At 49.5% G+C, this 20221-nt stretch overlaps 1 protein-coding gene across 1 annotated transcript; it reads left to right on the forward strand.

Moving 5' to 3' along the window:
* The first annotated feature begins 1446 nt into the window (after positions 1–1446).
* Positions 1447–2203, forward strand: LOC101762860. The gene is made up of 2 exons (XM_004986679.1): positions 1447–1784; positions 1855–2203. Exons 1-2 carry the CDS (start codon positions 1447–1449, stop codon positions 2201–2203), a joined length of 687 nt encoding a protein of 228 aa, XP_004986736.1.
* Positions 2204–20221: the final 18018 nt, after the last annotated feature.

The following is a 20221-nucleotide window of genomic DNA, read 5'->3' on the forward strand; positions in this document are numbered from 1 at the left end:
TTGGAAGGGTGCAAATCTCCCGAAAAACCATCCGGGATAAAGCAATCGAGATAAAAGGGGTGTCTTCTATCCCGGGTCCCTTTAGTCCTGGTTGGTGGTAATACCAACCGGGATAAATAGTTTTGCAAAACAAAATTGCAAAATAAATAAATCCTCGGGAGGACCCCCCACACGCGCACGTCGCAAGCTACAAGTCACGCGATTTTCACGCGAAGTATGCGCGTGCGCGGTTCGTGGGATTTGAACCCACGACCTCAAGCCTCACGCGTAGCTTCTTTGCCATCCCACCTACACAGCATATCTGACTATATAGGGGATCCAAATCTTTTATACTAACTCATGGGGATCCTTTTAAAGACCCCCTTTTATCCCGGTTGGTATTACAAACCGGGATAAAAGGGTCCGAAGGATTTAGTCCTCCACCAGCCACACGTGGGGGACCCTTTTATCCCGATTGGAAACACTAACCAGGATAAAAGACCCCCTTTTATCCCGGTTGGTATTACAAACCAGGATAAAAGGGTCCAAGGGCTTTAGTTCTTTTTCAACCACCAGTGAGGGACCCTTTTATCCTGGTTGGAGTTTGCAACCGAGATAAAAGATCCCATTTTATCCCGGTTGGTGTCGTGAGCTTTAGTCCCGAGTGGTAACACCAACCGGGATTAGAAGGGTGACCTTTTAGTCCCAGTTATTCTTACCACCCGGGACAAAAGGGTCCCCACGGGTAGCTGATTTTTTCACCTGGGACTAAAGGATCTCCCACGGGTGGCTGATTTTTGAACCGGGACAAAAGGTGATTTTTAGTTCTGGTTGCGAGTAAAGCTCCGCGCACCCCCTTTTGTACCGGGCCTACTTTAAACCGGGATTAAAAGGGGCGCATCGAAAGTCAGTTCTCTACTAATGAAAAGATTTCTTCAACTGTATAAATTTTTTTATTTTTCGTCCTGTGATGTTCTAAACGATAAGCTAAGAACAATATTTTAAAAAAGTAAGTACAATAACAATAATGGCAGCCATACCCGACACACATTTGGCTCGAATCTAATAAATCAAAAATAGCGAGGCATGTCCATTGGCAGCCGGCCAAGACCAAATAAGCAACAATATAAAGATATTGGCATATTGCGCTCAGCTGTTCTGAGAACCCAAAGTGAATCTATCTTGCACGTACATTGGAGACAGGCTACGTGCAGGTATACACAAACCTATTACAAAATTCATATGCAACAATGTAATTAACAACCAATGCAACAACCAAAGTGAATCTATCTTGCACGTACCTTGGAGACAGGCTACGTGCAGGTATACACAAACCTATTACAAAATTCATATGCAACAATGTAACAACCAATGCAACATTCGTTATTATATATGACGATGCATCTAGCGTGCATGGAATTATATGCATGCATGATCAGCTAGCTCACACAAGGGGAAGCAGGAAACATGGGGATCAGCATGATGCGGATGCACGTGGTGGTGGTGTGCTCCGTGGTGGGCTTCCTAGGCCTCGTCGTCGTCATCCTCGGAGTCGCCGCCGAGGCCGCCACCGCGCAGGCGTGGGTCTCGGCCGGCGAAATAGACATCGACGACGGCGGCCTCAACGTCAAGTGCGTGTACCGGGCCACGCCGGCACTGGGCTGCGGTATCGTGGCGGCGCTGCTCGCGCTCACGTCTCAGGTCGCCGTTACCTACGCCAGCCTCTGTAGCTGGTGCTGCCGGACATGGGAGCTCCCCAAGGAGACGAGGCGCATCGTCGGCATCGCCCTGTCCGCCGTCTCATGGTACTCCACCGGCCACCGGACTCTGTTTTCTCTTGAATTGTTTTCCAAATAAAACTGGTATGCTTTGCAGGATCATCGTGATCATAGTGGTGGCACTGTTCATCGCGGGCGCAGCGATGAACACGGACCAGAAGAGAGGCCTCACCGCCGACGAGAAATGCCCCATCGACCCCGGCAGCGCGTTGTTCGCCGCGGCGACGGTGTTTTCTGTGGTGGCCACCGGCTTGCAGATCGGCTCCTGCGTCCTGCTCCTGGCGACGCCGCCGAAAGGCTCCACGAAACCGCTGGCCACGCAGCAGCAGGACTTGGCCACGGGGCAGCCGGAGTCGCAGCAAAGTGCAGAGGTGGTGGTAGCAGGTGGTGACCCCCCGCCGCCTTCAGCTCCTTCCTTGTCGTCTGAAACTAAAAGCCAAGTTTGAACTTTGAACCCTACGAAAGGATGTTCACTCTTAGAGTCCAGACTTCCATAAAAGGGATAAAATCGTACAGCCAACTTTTATATGCGCACTATATTTTCTTTATTCGGAATCTGACATTCAATAAAGGGTGATTCCGTAAAGGTGCTCCACACTAGAACATTTTCTCATGTAGTTGGAATGTTTTCAGTTAAGCTGGAAGATTTTCTTGTGAAAGTGGAATAGTTTTTCGGAAATGCTACCGTGAAGACGTCCGAGCAGAGGGAAAAAATCGGACGCAGGTCCCACTACTCAACCTTATCCACCACACCCTCTCCTTATCCACCACACAACTGCCCATCTCCCTCTCCCATGACCTTTGTTTTTCAACCTCCCAGTTCCTCACTTCCTCCTCCCTTCCACGCTCGCGCCCCGCGCCTACCGTGACGCATGGCCATGGCTGCCTCCCTGACCGGTGACGACACGCTCCCCTACCCTGGCGTCCTCCTCGCCCACCCCGGTGGTGCCCCTCCCCCCACTCCGGCGTCCTTACCTACCGGGAGCGCCCAACGTCCGCAGATCCAGTGGCCTTCTCCCCGATCCCGGTGAGATCCAAGCAAGGTGCTGACCCTCCCCTACCACGGCTGGCGGCGCCCTCCCTAGATCCGGCAGCGTCTCCTCTCCTTTGGCCGACGACGGGCATGGCGGGCATGCGGGCGTGCACCATCCAGCGAGCCTGCGCCATGATTTGTTTCACCTGTGATCTGCGATGTTGCAGCCATGATTTTGGGATGTTTGAATAATGACTTTTGTGATGTTTCACCTGTGGTCTGCGATGTTGCATCTGCGATTTGATTGGGATGAGATGTTTCATGCATCGGCAGTTTGATGTTGAATGGTTCATTTTTCATGATGTTTCGGTATGTTACTTTGGATGTTGCACAACATTTTTTATGATGTTGCAATAGTTAGTTTGGGATGTTGCATTTTTTACAATGCGAGATTGAATGTCGCACGCAACATGATACAGATGTTGTGGTGGGTTTTTTCCGTCATCAACGAATCACTAAGAAACGTTCTTTGATGTTGCAAACGTTAATTTTGGATATTGCAAATGTTGATTTTCTATGTTGCAGACGCTATTTTTGGATGTTGCAATGGACTATCAGAACGTCGGATGGGAAGTTTTCCCATCGGACGTCCGGGCGCTAGCACATCCGATAGTTTTTTTTTAACCTGGAACGACACTCTTCAGATGATTTCCCTCTGGTCGCTAGAAGCATATATCCATCTATGGAGCTTGCCGTCAAGCAGTTTAACTTGTTGTTTTGATGTCTCTGATGATGTATTATCTATTATGTTAGGTCTCAGTACATCAGATATAGTTTACCTATTAAGCATGTTTCAGACTAACGGTTTAGTTAACATTAAACTCAACAGAAAAAAATCAAACAGGCTACTACGTTGTTCTCTTGTAGCATCACACACAGCTCACACATTTGCCTTCTCCTAGCATAGCATCCCTTACGAAAATAATGAGCTACAACACCTAATGGCTCATGGATCCCCAAATTGTCTGCCATCATTCATCAACCCTGATGCCAAGCTTGGTATATGCAAGCCCATGACAATCACCAGTGCTTAGACATCGATGTCTCCATCACTTCCCTCGCACTCGTTCTTTGGGATAGTGAAGCGTCCCACATAAGTAGAGACTAAATGTGATACAAATATTAGTCCCAGGAGGCTGATAACACATTTATTCAACAGATGGTTCATAAACCGTACAACTCCCGGGGGAGTGGGCGTGAAAGCCACGTCGAAACGATAAGTAAATAAACATCAGCGAGCCAAGCTACTATCAAGAGACAGCACTAGGGACTACACGGCAGCGGAAGCATTCTGCAAAGGTCAACACCAAAGACAGCGTAGGTGCGGAAGCGACCTTCTACTTGAAATCCTCGGTGATGAAGTCCGGGTCTTCCTCTGAAGCAACAAAATATGGATGAGTACAAAAGTACTCAACAAGTCCAACCTCATCCACGGAGAGGGATACAATCAAGAATATGCACAGGATATATCAATGATAAGGCTAAGGTTTATTTGCAATAAAGCTAGATTTTCAACACATGCAAGGGTTTATTTTCAAAAGAGTTTTCGCAAAGTATTTCTTTTAGTAACCGAATCATTAAGTGGGGTTGATCCTACACAAAGGATCCAAGTTTTATTGCTACTGGACTCCCCATCCGTAGTAGCTCACGGCACAACTGCCGGACACTTCCAAAATCCAACACAAGCCATGAAAACCATCCATCTCCAAGCACTAGTTATGTGACCAAGCCGTAACTCGTCCAATGCCGTGGACATAGCTACCCGAATAGGTTTTAACTCTGCAGAGGTTGCACACTTTTCCCACAAGTAGGGTACCACAGCACGATCACCTTAGTATCGGTGCAGATCCTATCAAAGCCATTACCCACCTTAGCTAAACCTGACTACCATCACGAAAGCAACCAAGGGGTTAATGACCTACCAATGGGGTCTTAACTGGGACCTAAGTTACAAAGATCTTACTCCTTCTCCATGGTCTCCCGTTGCTCACCAGCTCTCCTGATGACCAAAAGACTAGCTAGTGGGATTTATGCTAAACCGTTGCCGCATACAACGATCGAGTGGTTGCACGATGGTTGGGTTAGGCAAGATGACACATTAACTTAGTCCTTAATTTGTGACAAGATGGATATCTCCCAACCTTGCTCAACCACCAAGGTACGAGCCCAACTTATTGGCATTTCACACAAGAAACATCCATCCATCTCATCTAAGCATTTCTTTTCTTCATTTCCGAAAATCCATTTTCCCCTTTAAAACACTCACACATTTGTTCTTTAACAAAATACATTGTAGTCATGATTGAATTGAGTAACAAGGTCCTAAGCATTCTAGCAGTAATTATCATCCAAACAGAGTAAATCATATTTAGAGATAATTATAGGACAATCAAGGAATAATCATAACAATCAAGGGGTGGCTATCCAACCGTGTTTCAGCAGTAAAATAATATGCAATTTTATAAAATAGGCCAACAGGTTGTGTTTGAAAAATTAGGATAAATATGCATCAAAGGGTGAAATTGGACTTGCCATCCTCGAAGCCTTTCGGAAGTTCTTGCTCGTGGTGCTGGTCTTCGGGCTCCGGCTCGTGGTACTAGTTGTCAAGCTCCTCTTCGGGCTCCTCCTCGGGCACTCCGCGATCTATGGCACACACAATTGGGCACACGATAAATAAAAGAAAAAAAATAAAGCTTTACCCGATGAGCTTGGATAGAGAACGTGAACGGAGATTAGGAGGAATGAGTATTTTCATGGAATTTGGAGATGACTCGGCGGGAATATATTGGAGGATGCCGTGGTTAAATTTGGGATTAATTGGAGGAAGTTTGGCACATGAAATGACGAGATAACAGTGTATTTAGGGGGGCAGAACAGGGCTTAGGACCAATTTGCAAGAATTAGGGACTTGTTTGTAATTATCTTTAGGAGGTGGAGGGGCTGATCTGCGAAGAAAGTTTGAGAGAGGTGGGAGGGTCTGTATGCAAAAATGAAAAAAGCGGATGGGTGAAAACGCAAAACAACCTTTCTTCTTCCTCGAGACAGAACGTCTCGCACAAGCAAAACAGGAGGGGCGGCACGGTTGGGGAGAGGCGGCGCTTGTAACAACTCTACCTAAATTAAGTGCTTTTAACTATAAACCAGTGACAAATCAAATCCCTAAGTTAAGAAGTGAAATGACCTTTATAAACCTAAGAAGCTCCTTTTGGAGTTTGATTTAAAGCTTGAAATTCTATATACAAACTTAAGTTTCTGCCCAAATAAGAGTTGTAAAACTTTTAAATTCCAACAACTTTTGTTAAAGGCACCTTGACTAATTCGGAGTGGAAGGGAGTCAAAAACAGCAATCCAAAAACGGTTTACTAAAGGAACCTGAAAATCTCTTAAGTCCTGGAATTCGAGTTTTTCCTCCATCCTTGCAAGCTTTCATCTCCCGTTTTCCTATCTAAACTCGAGTCAGAGCCTTAATGAAAGTTGTAGTACCTCAAGAGTGTTCCAACTTCATTACACTGACCCAGATCCAAATCGGGCCCGAACTTGTTCAAAATCCCGGTCAAAGTGAGGTAAACCAGTCAACTCACCCCGGATGCCTTAAATCCTAAGTCTAGAATCCCAGATTTTTGGCTAGCTTTGGCGTAAAATATCTTCGAATCCTCTCACAATCAAAACCGACACCTTAAACAAAGTTTGAAGAACGACTAGGGTTGAACAAGTTTGTTTAAGGGAGTTTCGGGAGTTGTGTTGAAAGATTCGGAGAAGGATCGCTCCAAAGCTGGTCGGGCTTGCTGCCCGAAGGGAGCCTCGACGCCCGCGCGCCCGAACATGTTCGCTCGCGCGCCGCGCGCCGCGTGGCCGCCAGCCACCGGCAGCTCGCCGGCGCCCTATCACCAGCGCGACAGCGACAGGACGAGAGCCACGACGCCCAACCCGCGCCCGCGACAGGACGGAGCGAGCGTAGGGCTAGCCAATCGCCGGCCGCGTGCAGGTCGCCTTCCACCTGCCACGGCTCTGCTCCGCCAACCCCGTTCAGCCCGTCCGCCGGGAAAGCTGCCACGACCATGGCGTCCCGCACCTCCGCCCGCTCGCCCAACCCCCACGGTAGCCTTTCCGCCTCGCCCGCCTGACAGACCGGAAGCCCCAGATGCACGCCGCCCAAGGCCAATCGCCGCCGAAGACCACCCGAAGCTCCGCCTCCTCTGCCCCAATGGCGTCGTCGGCCAATGGCCGCCTCGCCCGAGCACTCGCCGCTCCCGGCCTTATCCTTTCCCCACTGGAGCCCCGCCTCGACCCTCCGCGCCACCCCGGCCCTATAAAAGGGAACCCCCTCACCGGCAATGCCACCCCTTTGCCAACGCTGCTTTCTCCTCTGCGCCCTGCTTTCTCCTCTGAGCCACCGCTTTCTCCCCGCGCCGCCGCTGAGCTTCTGTGGAGCTCACCCCCTTGCGCCACCCCCACACTCCGGCGACTTCGCCGCCACCCTCAAGCCGTTTCTCCCAACACACTAGCCGCCCGCTCCTCCACGCGGTACTCGAGCTTGCTGGTGTCCGCAAGAAGCACCGCCGCCGCCGGACCACCGTCGAAGTCTCGCCGCTGCCCAAGCGATAGCGCGTACGACTTCCCGCCCCAGCCTACTCCTGTTCGGCCCCAAGGCTTCACCGGTAGACCTGGAGGTAAGCTACTTAACCTCCCTGTCCTTTCCGTCTCGCCTGACCCCTTTTTCTTTCCGTCTCGCCCGACCCCTGTCCTTTTCGTTTCGCCCGACCCCTGTCCTTTTTCGTTTCGCCCGACCCTTTGTTTCGGTTCACCCGACCCCTTTTCTTTTCGTCTCGCCCGACCTTTTCCCGTTCGCCTCGCCCGACCCTGCCAAGTTTCGCCGACCCTTTCTCCGCCTCGCCCGAGGGCTCGGCTGTAACTTTTTCTTTGACCCGAAGGTATCGGTGAAATATTTTCGGGGATTCCTCTGTGTTGAGTCTGAGGACCTCGGTACGGTTTTCCTTAAACCTGAGGGTCAGACCCTAAGTTTTCCCCAATCCGACCCTCTCATCCTGCTCTCCACCAACAGAAGTTGAACTCCCCCACCTTTCCTGTAGCTTTGCTACAAGTGTCCGTGTTAAAACATGAGTGTGTTGAAATAACCATCTAAAATGTTTAACCCCTGCATTGCATTTCCGTGTAGAGTTGAATCTCGCCGACGGAACGTACGAGCTTCATCCAGCACTGGAAGAAGACCCCGCTGAGGAACTGCATCCCTGCGAAGGAGAGCCCGAACCGGAGCAAGACCCCGAGGACCTGCAAGCTTTTTCTGAAGGCAAGCCCCGGAGCATAAATTCCTATCTTGAGTTCATGCAATATTATTGATTACTTGATTGCGCATTTACATTTCGAGGAGTTGTAATGGAACCTTATATGCATAACTTAGTACCTTGTTTTTGAATACTAGTTGCTAAGGCCGAGTAGTTGCATTGCTTAATAGGTTTCGGTAAAAGTCGAGTGATCTCCTGTCACTCGCGAGTTATAGGAGTTGAATGTTTCAGATTTGTCGCAACTATAAGGATGACGGACGGGGTTAGGCTTGTGTTCGATACTTGGTGGATTGCCCCGTCTGTCTATATGAAAATGAACTAAGGTCGAAACGTGTCAACGTTCGTGATCAAGTGTTTGAAAGTACTAATCTCATACCTAGTATGGGATGGGGAAGCCTAGTACTTGATTGAACTGGGGCGTGGCATACCCTCCGGCTGTCCTTGGAACGTCGTTCCCATGGTGCATCATGTGGGTGCAAGTGCGGTCACAGTGCAGCAATAGGCCGGGACTGTGCAGCATTGCATGCCAAAGGAAGTTGGCCCTGACACGTGCCTAAGGGATCGATGGGGACGGCTGACAAATGAAGCGACCCTTCGTGGTGCGCGGATGTCGGGAGATTAGGTTTGCCATGCATGGTTAATAAATTCGAATCGATTCGTCTGCCTCTCACAGATTGGGACTACTTGATCACTATTCTGCACTGAGTAAAGATGGAACATGATGACGATTTTAATCTTGATGCTTGTTCAGTAATTGCTTGGAAACCATGTTTGTTTAGTATAAGTTGCTAATCTAGAATGGATAAAGAACAGAGAACATGAGCTAAAATGTTGAAAGTAAGGACTGACTTTAGACACTTTTGGCAAAGAAAACCCCAGAGCCAGAAAGTCTTGCATGTCTAGGTCTCGCTCGTGTCTTTCCGACGGGTCAAACTTGCTGAGTACTAGTTGCTCAGCCTTATTGTGGCTAATCTTTTTCAGGTAATGTCAATAGTTTGGTTGCGGGTACCACTTGGCCGACCCAGCTTCCCCCAGGCTGGACCGTCGAGTGGGATCCTTCCTCGGACGGTGAAGGAAGGAGTTTTTGATGTCATGATCGGCTCCGTCATGATGTCATGTATCGACGTTTAGCTTCCGCTAGTTTTATTTGACTTCGAACCTTGCAAATTTCGGTCTAAATTTCAAAAACTCTGATGTAATAAAATGTGGAACTATGTTGTCATGATGGAATGTTGTAACCTCTGTGCTACTCACCTTCGCGTGAGCGATGCTTCTCGATCCTGTTATGGGGTTTATCGGAGGAAATCTGACGGTCGACCAAGTTGACTTGCTTAAAGTGCATAATCGCGTGTCAGGCGACTTCAATGCATTTTAGCCAGGTTAATTTGGGCGGTTCCGCCACAGCTGGCATCAGAGCTCGAAGCACGGTACGGAGAACAACAAACCTTAAAACTCTTTTTTCTAACTAAAATTTGCAAGAAGTAAAATCGAGAAGTTCGTAAGTTCTTTAAGGATGAGTTTAGTTCGAGGAGACCTAGGGGATTTTGGGGTTGTTTTTAAGGTGGCTAATAGTTATTGGTTATCTTCTAAGTTCCAACACTTTTTGACACGTCTATCATACGTGTGCCGAAATCCGCATCGCAAGTATGCGAAGGGTGATGGGAATTCGATTCCAACGAGCCTATCATCACGGTTGTTTCGCCCACGTCTATTATACGTGCGCAGGTTCTGTATGTTAATACATGCGAAGGATGGTATGGTTCGATTCCAACGAGCCTATCGTCACGATTGTTCGCCCACGTTTGTTACACGTGTGCATGATTCCGCATCACGAGAATGCGAAGGGTTATAGGATTCTATTCAAAGGAACCTATTTCCACGGTTGTTGCGCTGTCCATGCAGCGTTAAACGCATGGGTGCCGTTTCTATAGTGAACGGTAATGATTGTGGATGCTTTCGTGAGTGCTGGCATGGAAGGTTCAAGCTGTGTTGTGTTTTTCTGCAGGTACACTAACAAACGTTGCGTTCGAAACGATGCCTAGTAACTCGACTAGTAATTATAGTGAGAGCCGTATTGTTGCCTTGCCACCGGCACTAACCACGTAAGTCCAAAGATTTTTGGCAATTATTTTTGGTTGAGAGGACGACTAGGACGTGCATGCATTCAGAAATAAAACCAAACTCGAGTACGTCGTAAAAAGTAATGCACCGCGTTAAGGATTGTCTAGCTGTCCTTTTTTTCCGCCATGCTAACTCCAGAAGGTTTGTATAAGAAAGTTGTGTTAAAACTCCCAAGTAAAACTGCCACAAGGTACTACCATTTGGGTTGAGAGTTGTGATGAGTTTGGTGACTCCCTGTTGGCTGTTAGCCCAAAGTGCACACCAGCGGAGTTTCTGCTGTTTCGACCACCTTAAGGACCTTTCCTGCAAGGAGCCCTTTAAGCAAAGTTTTTCAGAACTTAGTGAAGGACTTACTGGTAGAGTTTCAGCTTTGTTAAGTCTCTGGTTTGGAAGTTATGTTCAGTTTATCTTGACTCGGTCTGAAGAGTTCCAGCAGGTATACTTAATGGGAATCTGAGATTATCACCTTGTTAGGTTCTGTTCTAGCCCTACCTTTGAATACCAAACTTGTTACCCACTATCTAAAGAACATGCTGGTAAAATTTGAGAAATTTTTGGAGGAATACTTGCTGAGTTATGAGCTTTTCTCTAACTGCCAGAAATCTGTTTGATTTCCAAGTGTTAACCCCGTTTGTCACATGACCCTTGGTTACAGATGGCGCAGCCCGTGCACGTGGCAGTCGGTACGGAGGGAACCACCTACTCACGGTGCCTTCACTACGAGGGTTTTCCAGCTGTGTTGTGGGACACTCTGCGCTCTTTCGGGTACCAGTCGCCGCCGGTTTATGCGGGCCGTGCATACCAGGACCACGGGATTCCGCGGAGCCGCGTACACGTGCGGGTACCCCCACCTCCGGATCAGCCACAGTGGCTGCTGTTGGAGGTAGTGGCTGAGAGACACATGCTCCACGACACCTGGGAGTTCACAGCCTTGCAGACCTTGACCCAGTTCTGCCTGGCACACCCTCTTGAGATCGTGCTAGACCCGATTGGGTTGTTCCCTGCCCGGGATACGAGGGACTCGGACTGGTTGGATCGTATGGAGCATATGGACTTGCTCGGGCTTATGGATCCTCAGCGCACGATTTTTGTTTCAGCTCGTTGCCTGAATGTGTTCTACAGGATGGTTGAGCTGTAGAGCCGAGCGATGGCTACGGTGATTGGGATGGCAGTGGCCAACCAGGTTGCCTTGTCTACCGTGCAGAGTGGCATGGTGGACCAGTCGCTCGAGCTGGTACAGAAGGATGTTCAGATTGCTGAGATGCAGGACAAGATTACTCGTTTGGAGGAAGAGATTGTGGATATGGAGCACGATATGGAGATCTTGGCTGACCAGTTCTATGATGTGAACATGGAGCTGGCAAACGCCAATGAGCACTTGCAGGAGCATCACGATGAGCTTAATGCCATCCACGCCTTAGAGGTGCAGCTGGATGAGCCAATGGCCCAGGAGGAGGAGCCTGAGCAGATCGAAGGCTTTTCGAGCATGGACTATGAGAATGCCTCACCGCAGCCTCCAGTTGGTGATGCTCACTCTCCGGTCCTTAGCTTTGCCTCCGTGGGCAACCTCGACGACTTCTAGTTATGGCAAACTAGGTTGAGCGGTTCTATTTTTGATTGTACTCCTCGGCAACCTATATTTTTGGCCAATGATGTAATAGGTTAGCCTTGAGTTGAGTACTCCTCCTGTATTTTAAGACCAGCAATGAAATGATCTTGGTGAAAGCAGTTCCTGATTTTTTTTTCTTTCACTCTTGACTCTACTTCTGACCCTTGCGACACGCCGTGGATGTCAAGAGTGTGGGTTTTGGTGCGGTGAACACACCCATTTCCTGAGGGCCTGTCCAAAGTTGACCGACCCCGAGTCGCGAGGTCGAACGCGCCCGACCCCCTCGCGGCAGGTCTCCGCCTCGCCCGACCCCGGGATGAAAGGCTCCGTTTCGCCCGACCTCGTGTTGAAAGGTCTCCGCCTCGTCCGACCCCATGTTGAGAAGATCCGTATTGCCTGACCCCGGCAACAAAGGTCGGAATTAGTGGGACCCCGGGGATAAGGTTTTGGCTCGCCCAAGGGTGTGTGCAGACCAACCGAGGAGAAACCGGATCTTCTGGACCCTACAAAATGTGGATCAAAATACCTTTCCGATCGGTAACAAGGATAAAATGACGCTGCAGAAACGGGCTAGTTGCTAGCTAAGATATGTGCATCTCCTTGATAAGGATATGTGTTGTATTGCAAAAGTTGCATTTGCCGAATTAACACATACATTCCCACATTTTTTGGAATACTTCTGGGGTTATGGAACTGATGTAAAGGCGAATCTTGCAGATGGCGCATCGCACACGCTTCGGCTCCGTTCCCAGTGGCAGCAAGGTGCCTCCCCCACCTCCGCCTCCGACCACCCTCGAGTCGATCTTGGCAGCCCAGACCGAGCTGTTGAGGCACATCGCTCAGGGGCAGCAGCAGCAGCCCCAAGGAGGAAGGGCCCATCATCAGCCACATGTTGCTCGCTATGAGGATTTTCTGGGGACCCAGCCTCCTCTGTTTCACAAGACGGAGGACCCACTTGACGCCGATGCCTGGATTCGCGCTATCGAGTCCAAGTTCTCCCTTCTCACCGCATATTGCCCGGATGAGAACAAGGTTCGATTCGCCGCGCAGCAGTTGCGTGGTTCTGCTCTCCTGTGGTGGGAACACTACCACGCCATGCAGCCGGCCGACCACGTCGTCGGCTGGGAGGAATTCAAGATGGCATTCAGGGGCCATCACATCCTTGAGGGTCTTCTGGAGCGCAAGCTCAATGAGTTCCTGGCTCTCACCCAGGGAGGCCGCGATGTCCTGCACTATGCGCAGGCTTTCAACGACCTGTGTCGCTATGCAGGCTATCATGCGGACTCCGATGAAAAGAAGAGGGACCGCTTCCGCAGAGGCTTGAGTTTGGAGCTCAAGGAAAGGCTGAACCCCATCAAAGTGGGTTCCTACAATGAACTGGTGAACCTGGCAATTTCCCAGGAAGATTGCATGAAGGCTCTCAAGGCCGACATGAAGAGGAAGGCCCCAATGCCGGCACCCAGCCCGCCTGCCCAGAAGTACAGAATGGTTCCCCCACAAGCGCCTCGCAGGCCTGCACAGCCTGGGAGATGGGTTGCTCGACCTCCACCACAGGCAGCACCTCGTTTCCCCGGTTTCCAACCGCAAGGGCCCCGCCCTACTCTCCCGATGCCACTGCGCCCGGTCACTGGAAACCGTTGTTTCACTTGCGGGAACTCAAGACACTTCGCCAAGGACTGCCCCCGCAACCAGAATCAACGACCCGGTCAAAGCAATACACTGGGCAACAAGGGGAAGAAGCCAAAGGTGTAGGTCCGACAAGGCAGGCTGAACTTCACCACCCTTGCTAAACTTCCAGAGGGCGCACCAGTGATGACGGGTACCTTTTCTATCTGTGATCAACCCGTCCTTATTCTTTTTGATTCAGGAGCATCCCATAGTTTCATTGGGACTAGAATCAGTGCTAAGTGTGGGTTAGATTTCTGTCACACCAAAGGTACCTACATAATCTCTACCCCGGGTGGAAAGGTAGCTTCACACCAAGTGAGCCGCAAAGTACCTATCCAGTTAGGGAGAACCCTTCTTAAGGAAGACCTGCTTACCCTTGGGATAGAAGGAATAGATGTTATCTTGGGAATGGATTGGATGACCCGACACCGAGTGACCCTAGATATCCCTGCCAGGGCAATCCATATAAATTCACCCAAGTATGGTAGCTCCACTATACACTTACTTCCCCGAGAGTGCCAAACTTCTTGTGCCTATCCCGTGTCTGAAACCCGTTTGGAAGATATCCCAGTAGTGTGCGAGTACACGGATGTGTTTCCAGACGATTTGCCGAGTATGCCGCCTGAGAGAGACATCGAGTTTGCCATTGAGTTGCAACCAGGTACTGCCCCAATCTCAAAGAGACCATACCGGATGCCACCAGCTGAACTGGCAGAAATGAAAGCTCAGTTGCATGATTTGTTGGAAAAAGGTTTTATTCGCCCAAGTACATCACCTTGGGGTTGCCCCGCCTTGTTTGTGAAAAAGAAGTATGATAGTCTGCGAATGTGTGTGGACTACCGACCTCTCAATGCGGTGACGATAAAGAACAAGTACCCCCTACCCCGCATTGATGTTCTGTTCGACCAATTAGCTGGAGCTAGAGTGTTTTCCAAAATTGACCTCCGTTCTGGCTACCATCAAATCAAGATCCGCCCGTGCGACATTCCAAAGACTGCCTTCTCTACACGATATGGACTCTACGAGTACTTAGTCATGTCGTTTGGGCTTACTAATGCACCGGCTTATTTCATGTACCTCATGAATTCGGTGTTTATGCCCGAACTCGACAAGTTCGTCGTGGTATTCATTGACGACATCTTGGTGTACTCGAAGAATGAACAAGAACATGCAGAGCACCTACATACTGTACTCCAACACTTAAGAGACCACCAACTCTATGCCAAGTTCTCTAAGTGTGACTTTTGGCTGGACAGTGTTAAATTCTTAGGACACACCATATCCAGAGATGGTATAGCAGTAGACCAAGAGCAAGGTGCAAGAAGTAATGGACTAGAAGCCGCCCACTTCAGTTCATCAAATTCGAAGTTTTCTTGGTTTAGCCGGTTACTACCATCGCTTCATCCCTGACTTCTCAAAAATAGCTAAGCCAATGATGGAACTGCTGAGGAAAGGGAGTAAGTTTGTGTGGAGTGACAAATGTGAAGAAGCTTTCCACACCTTGAGGCAATTATTGACTTCTGCGCCAGTTTTAGCTCAGCCCGACACCACTAGGCCATTTGAGGTGTATCGTGATGCCTCTGGCACTAGACTTGGTTGTGTTCTTATGCAAGATAGCCGAGTCATTGCCTATGCCTCGTGAGCGTTACGGCCACATGAGTTGAACTACCCTACTCATGATCTTGAGTTAGCGGCAGTCGTTCATGCTCTGAAAATGTGGAGGCATTATCTCCTGGGAACCCGATGCAACATCTATACATATCACAAGAGTCTTAAGTATATATTCACTCAAGCAGACCTCAATATGCGTCAGCGGAGATGGTTAGAATTAATCAAGGATTATGACCTAGAAGTGCATTATCACCCAGGAAAAGCCAACGTAGTTGCAGATGCACTCAGCCGCAAGATCCATTGTAACTGCTTATCGGCGGTTAATTATGCCGAGACCCTGTGTCACGAAATGGCTAAACTCAACTTGGAAATTGTTCCACACGGCACCTTAAGTCATATTTCTCTAGAGCCCACCCTGCTTGACCAAATAATTCTAGCACAGCTAGAGGACAAAGAGATAAACCTGATCAAAGCGAAACTTGCACAGGAGGACAAAGGATATAAATGTTTCCGACGGGATTGGAAAGGAGTGGTACTTTATGAAACTCGACTTGTAGTTCCAAATGATCCCGAGCTTAAGAAACAAATTCTGGACGAAGCACACCTGTCCAAGTTCTCGATTCACCCCGGCAGTACCAAGATGTATCACGATCTCCGACAAAATTTCTGGTGGAGTGGGATGAAACCCGACATTGCTCGATATGTTTCAGAGTGCGATACCTGTCAGCGAGTTAAGGCAAGCCACTTGAGGGTAGCTGGCCCCTTGCAGCCGCTGCCTATTCCCTCGTGGAAATGGGAAGACATAAGCATGGACTTTATAGTCGGACTACCCAATACCTCCCGCAAGCATGACTCCATATGGGTTATAGTAGACCGACTAACCAAAACGGCACATTTCCTTCCAGTACACACCATCCACACTATACAGAAATATGCAGAACTGTACCTTGATCGGATTGTTTCCTTGCATGGTGTACCTAAAACGATCATCTCTGATCGAGGTAGTCAGTTTGTAGCACGCTTTTGGGAGCAGTTGCAGTTTTCACTTGGCACTAAATTGATCCGCAGTTCCACATATCACCCTCAGACCAATGGGCAAACAGAAAGGGTTAATCAAATTTTGGAAGATATGTTGCGCGCCTGTGCTATTCATTATGACAAGAACTGGGATAAGTGTTTGCCATTAGCGGAATTCTCCTACAATAATAGTTACCAAGCTAGCCTGAAAATGGTACTTTTCGAGGCCTTGTATGGACGTAGATGCCGAACCCCACTGAGCTGGTCGCAACCCGGAGAGAGAACGGTGTATGGACCTGACCTGGTCATACAGGCCGAAGAAAAAGTGAGAGTCATCCGCGAAAATCTCAAGGCCGCCCAATCTAAGAAGAAGACCCATCCAATTTAAGGTTGGAGATTTTGTATACCTACGGGTTTCACCGACCAAAGGTGTACAACGTTTTGGAGTAAAAGGAAAGTTAGCTCCGCGCTATATTGGTCCCTACGAGATCGTAGAGGCGTGTGGACCTGTAGGGTACCAAGTTAAACTTCCAAAGAAGATTGCAGCGATACACGATGTTTTCCATGTCTCGCAACTCAAGAAGTGCATCAGGATTCCAACTGAGATCATTACCCCGGAAGAATTGGAGATTGAACCCGATTTATCGTATAAGGAGTATCCAGTTAAGATCCTCGACCGGAAGGAAAGACATACTCGTCGGCAAATGGTCAAGATGTACAAAATTCAGTGGAGTAACCAAACGGAAGACGAAGCGATGTGGGAGACGGAAGAATATCTCAACTCTAACTTCCGCAGTTTTCTTTTCGATCGAGGAGGTACGTTGCACCAGCCACACTAGTTCTTTCTGCACTTGAATCTCGGGGTGAGATTCCTTTAAGGGGAGTAGGCTGTAACAACTCTACCTAAATTAAGTGCTTTTAACTATAAACCAGTGACAAATCAAATCCCTAAGTTAAGAAGTGAAATTACCTTTATAAACCTAAGAAGCTCCTTTTGGAGTTTGATTTAAGTTTGAAATTCTATATCCAAACTTAAGTTTCTGCCCAAATAAGAGTTGTAAAACTTTTAAATTCCAACAACTTTTGTTAAAGACACCTTGACTAATTCGGGGTGGAAGGGAGTCAAAAACAGCAATCCAAAAATGGTTTACTAAAGGACCCTGAAAATCTCTTAAGTCCTGGAATTCGAGTTTTTCCTCCATCCTTGCAAGCTTTCATCTCCCGTTTTCCTATCTAAACTCGAGTCAGAGCCTTAATGAAAGTTGTAGTACCTCAAGAGTGTTCCAACTTCGTTACACTGACCCAGATCCAAATCGGGCCCGAACTTGTTCAAAATCCCGGTCAAAGTGAGGTAAACCAGTCAACTCACCCCAGATGCCTTAAATCCTAAGTCTAGAATCCCAGATTTTTGGCTAGCTTTGGCGTAAAATATCTTCGAATCCTCTCACAATCAAAACCGACACCTTAAACAAAGTTTGATGAACGACCTGAGTTGAACAAGTTTGTTTAAGGGAGTTTCGGGAGTTGTGTTGAAAGATTCGGAGAAGGATCGCTCCAAAGCTGGTCGGGCTTGCTGCCCGAAGGGAGCCTCGACGCCCGCGCGCACGAGCATGTTCGCTCGCGCGCCGCGCGCCGCGTGGCCGCCGACCACCAGCAGCTCGCCGGCGCCCTATCACCAGCGCGACAGCGACAGGACGAGAGCCACGGCGCCCCACCCGCGCCCGCGACAGGACGGAGCGAGCACAGGGCTAGCCAATCGCCAGCCGCGCGCAGGTCGCCTTCCACCTGCCACGGCTCTGCTCCGCCAACCCCGTTTCGCCCGTCCGCCGGGAAAGCTGCCACGACCATGGCGTCCCGCGCCTCCACCCGCTCGCCCAACCCCCACGGTAGCCTTTCCACTTCACCCGCCCGACAGACCGGAAGCCCTAGACGCGCGCCGCCCAAGGCCCATCGCCGCCGAAGACCACCCGAAGCTCCGCCTCCTCTGCCCAATGGCGTCGTCGGCCAATGGCCGCCTCGCCCGAGCACTCGCCGCTCCCGGCCTTATCCTTTCCCCACCGGAGCCCCGCCTCGACCCTCCGCGCCACCCCGACCCTATAAAAGGGACCCCCTCACCGGCAATGCCACCCCTTTGCCACCGCCGCTTTCTCCTCTGCGCCCTGCTTTCTTCTCTGAGCCACCGCTTTCTCCCCGCGTCGCTGCTGAGCTTCCGTGGAGCTCACCCCCTTCGCCACCCCCATACTCCGGCGACTTCGCCGCCACCCTCAAGCCGTTTCTCCCAACACACCAGCCGCCCGCTCCTCCACGCGGTACTCGAGCTTGCTGGTGTCCGCAAGAAGCACCACCGCCGCCGGACAACCGTCGAAGTCTCGCCGCTGCCCAAGCGTTAGCGCGTACGACTTCCCGCCCCAGCCTACTTCTGTTCGGCCCCAAGGCTTCACCGGTAGACCTGAGGTAAGCTACTTAACCTCCCTGTCCTTTCCATCTCGCCCGACCCCTTTTTCTTTCCGTCTCGCCAACCCTTGTCCTTTTCATTTCGCCCAACCCCTGTCCTTTTTCGTTTCGCCCGACCCTTTGTTTCGGTTCGCCCGACCCCTTTTCTTTTCATCTCGCCCGACCTTTTCCCGTTCGCCTCGCCCGACCCTGCCAAGTTTCGCCGACCCTTTCTCCGCCTCGCCCGAGGGCTCGACTGTAACTTTTTCTTTGACCCGAAGGTATCGGTGAAATATTTTCGGGGATTCCTCTGTGTTGAGTCTGAGGACCTCGGTACGGTTTTCCTTAAACCTGAGGGTCAGACCCTAAGTTTTCCCCAATCCGACCCTCTCATCCTGCTCTCCACCAATAGAAGTTGAACTCCCCCACCTTTCCTGTAGCTTTGCTACAAGTGTTCGTGTTAAAACATGAGTGTGTTGAAATAACCATCTAAAATGTTTAACCCCTGCATTGCATTTCCGTGTAGAGTTGAATCTCGCCAACGGAACGTACGAGCTTCATCCAGCACTGGAAGAAGACCCCGCCGAGGAACTGCATCCCTGCAAAGGAGAGCCCGAACCGGAGCAAGACCCCGAGGACCCGCAAGCTTTTTCTGAAGGCAAGCCCCGGAGCATAAATTCCTATCTTGAGTTCATGCAATATTATTGATTACTTGATTGCGCATTTACGTTTTGAGGAGTTGTAATGGAACCTTAGATGCATAACTTAGTACCTTGTTTTTGAATACTAGTTGCTAAGGCCGAGTAGTTGCATTGCTTAATAGGTTTCGGTAAAAGTTGAGTGATCTCCTGTCACTCGCGAGTTATAGGAGTTGAATGTTTCAGATTTGTCGCAACTATAAGGATGACGGACGGGGTCAGGCTTGTGTTCGATACTTGGTGGATTGCCCCGTCTGTCTATATGAAAATGAACTAAGGTCGAAACGTGTCGGCGTTCGTGATCAAGTATTTGAAAGTACTAATCTCATACCTAGTATGGGATGAGGAAGCCTAGTACCTAATTGAACTAGGGCGTGTCATACCCTCCAGCTGTCCTTGGAACATCGTTCCCATGGTGCATCATGTGGGTGCAAGTGCGGTCACAGTGCAGCAATAGGCCGGGACTGTGGAGCATTGCATGCCAAAGGAAGTTGGCCCTGACACGTGCCTAAGGGATCGATGGGGACGGCTGACAAATGAAGCGACCCTTCGTGGTGCGCGGATGTCGTGAGATTAGGTTTGCCATGCATGGTTAATAAATTCGAATCGAATCGTCTGCCTCTCACAGATTGGGACTACTTGATCACTATTCCGCACTGAGTAAAGATGGAACATGATGACGATTTTAATCTTGATGCTTGTTCAGTAATTGCTTGGAAACCATGTTTGTTTAGTATAAGTTGCTAATCTAGAATGGATAAAGAACATAGAACATGAGCTAAAATGTTGAAAGTAAGGACTGACTTTAGACGCTTTTGGCAAAGAAAACCGCAGAGCTAGAAAGCCTTGCATGTCTGGGTCTCGGTCGTGTCTTTCCGACGGGTCAGTTTTGCTGAGTACTAGTTGCTCAGCCTTATTGTGGCTAATCTTTTTCAGGTAATGTCAATAGTTTGGTTGCGGGTACCACTTGG

The sequence above is a fragment of the Setaria italica genome, chromosome IX, assembly GCF_000263155.2.
Source record: "Setaria italica strain Yugu1 chromosome IX, Setaria_italica_v2.0, whole genome shotgun sequence".
In the NCBI taxonomy this organism is placed as follows: Eukaryota; Viridiplantae; Streptophyta; class Magnoliopsida; order Poales; family Poaceae; genus Setaria; species Setaria italica.

Coding starts and splice junctions, on each gene's coding strand:
- LOC101762860 (XM_004986679.1), top strand. CDS start 1,447: ATGGGGATCAGCATGATGCGGATGCACGTGGTGGTGGTGTGCTCCGTG. Junction 1,785..1,854: donor GCCCTGTCCGCCGTCTCATG/GTACTCCACCGG, acceptor TATGCTTTGCAG/GATCATCGTGATCATAGTGG.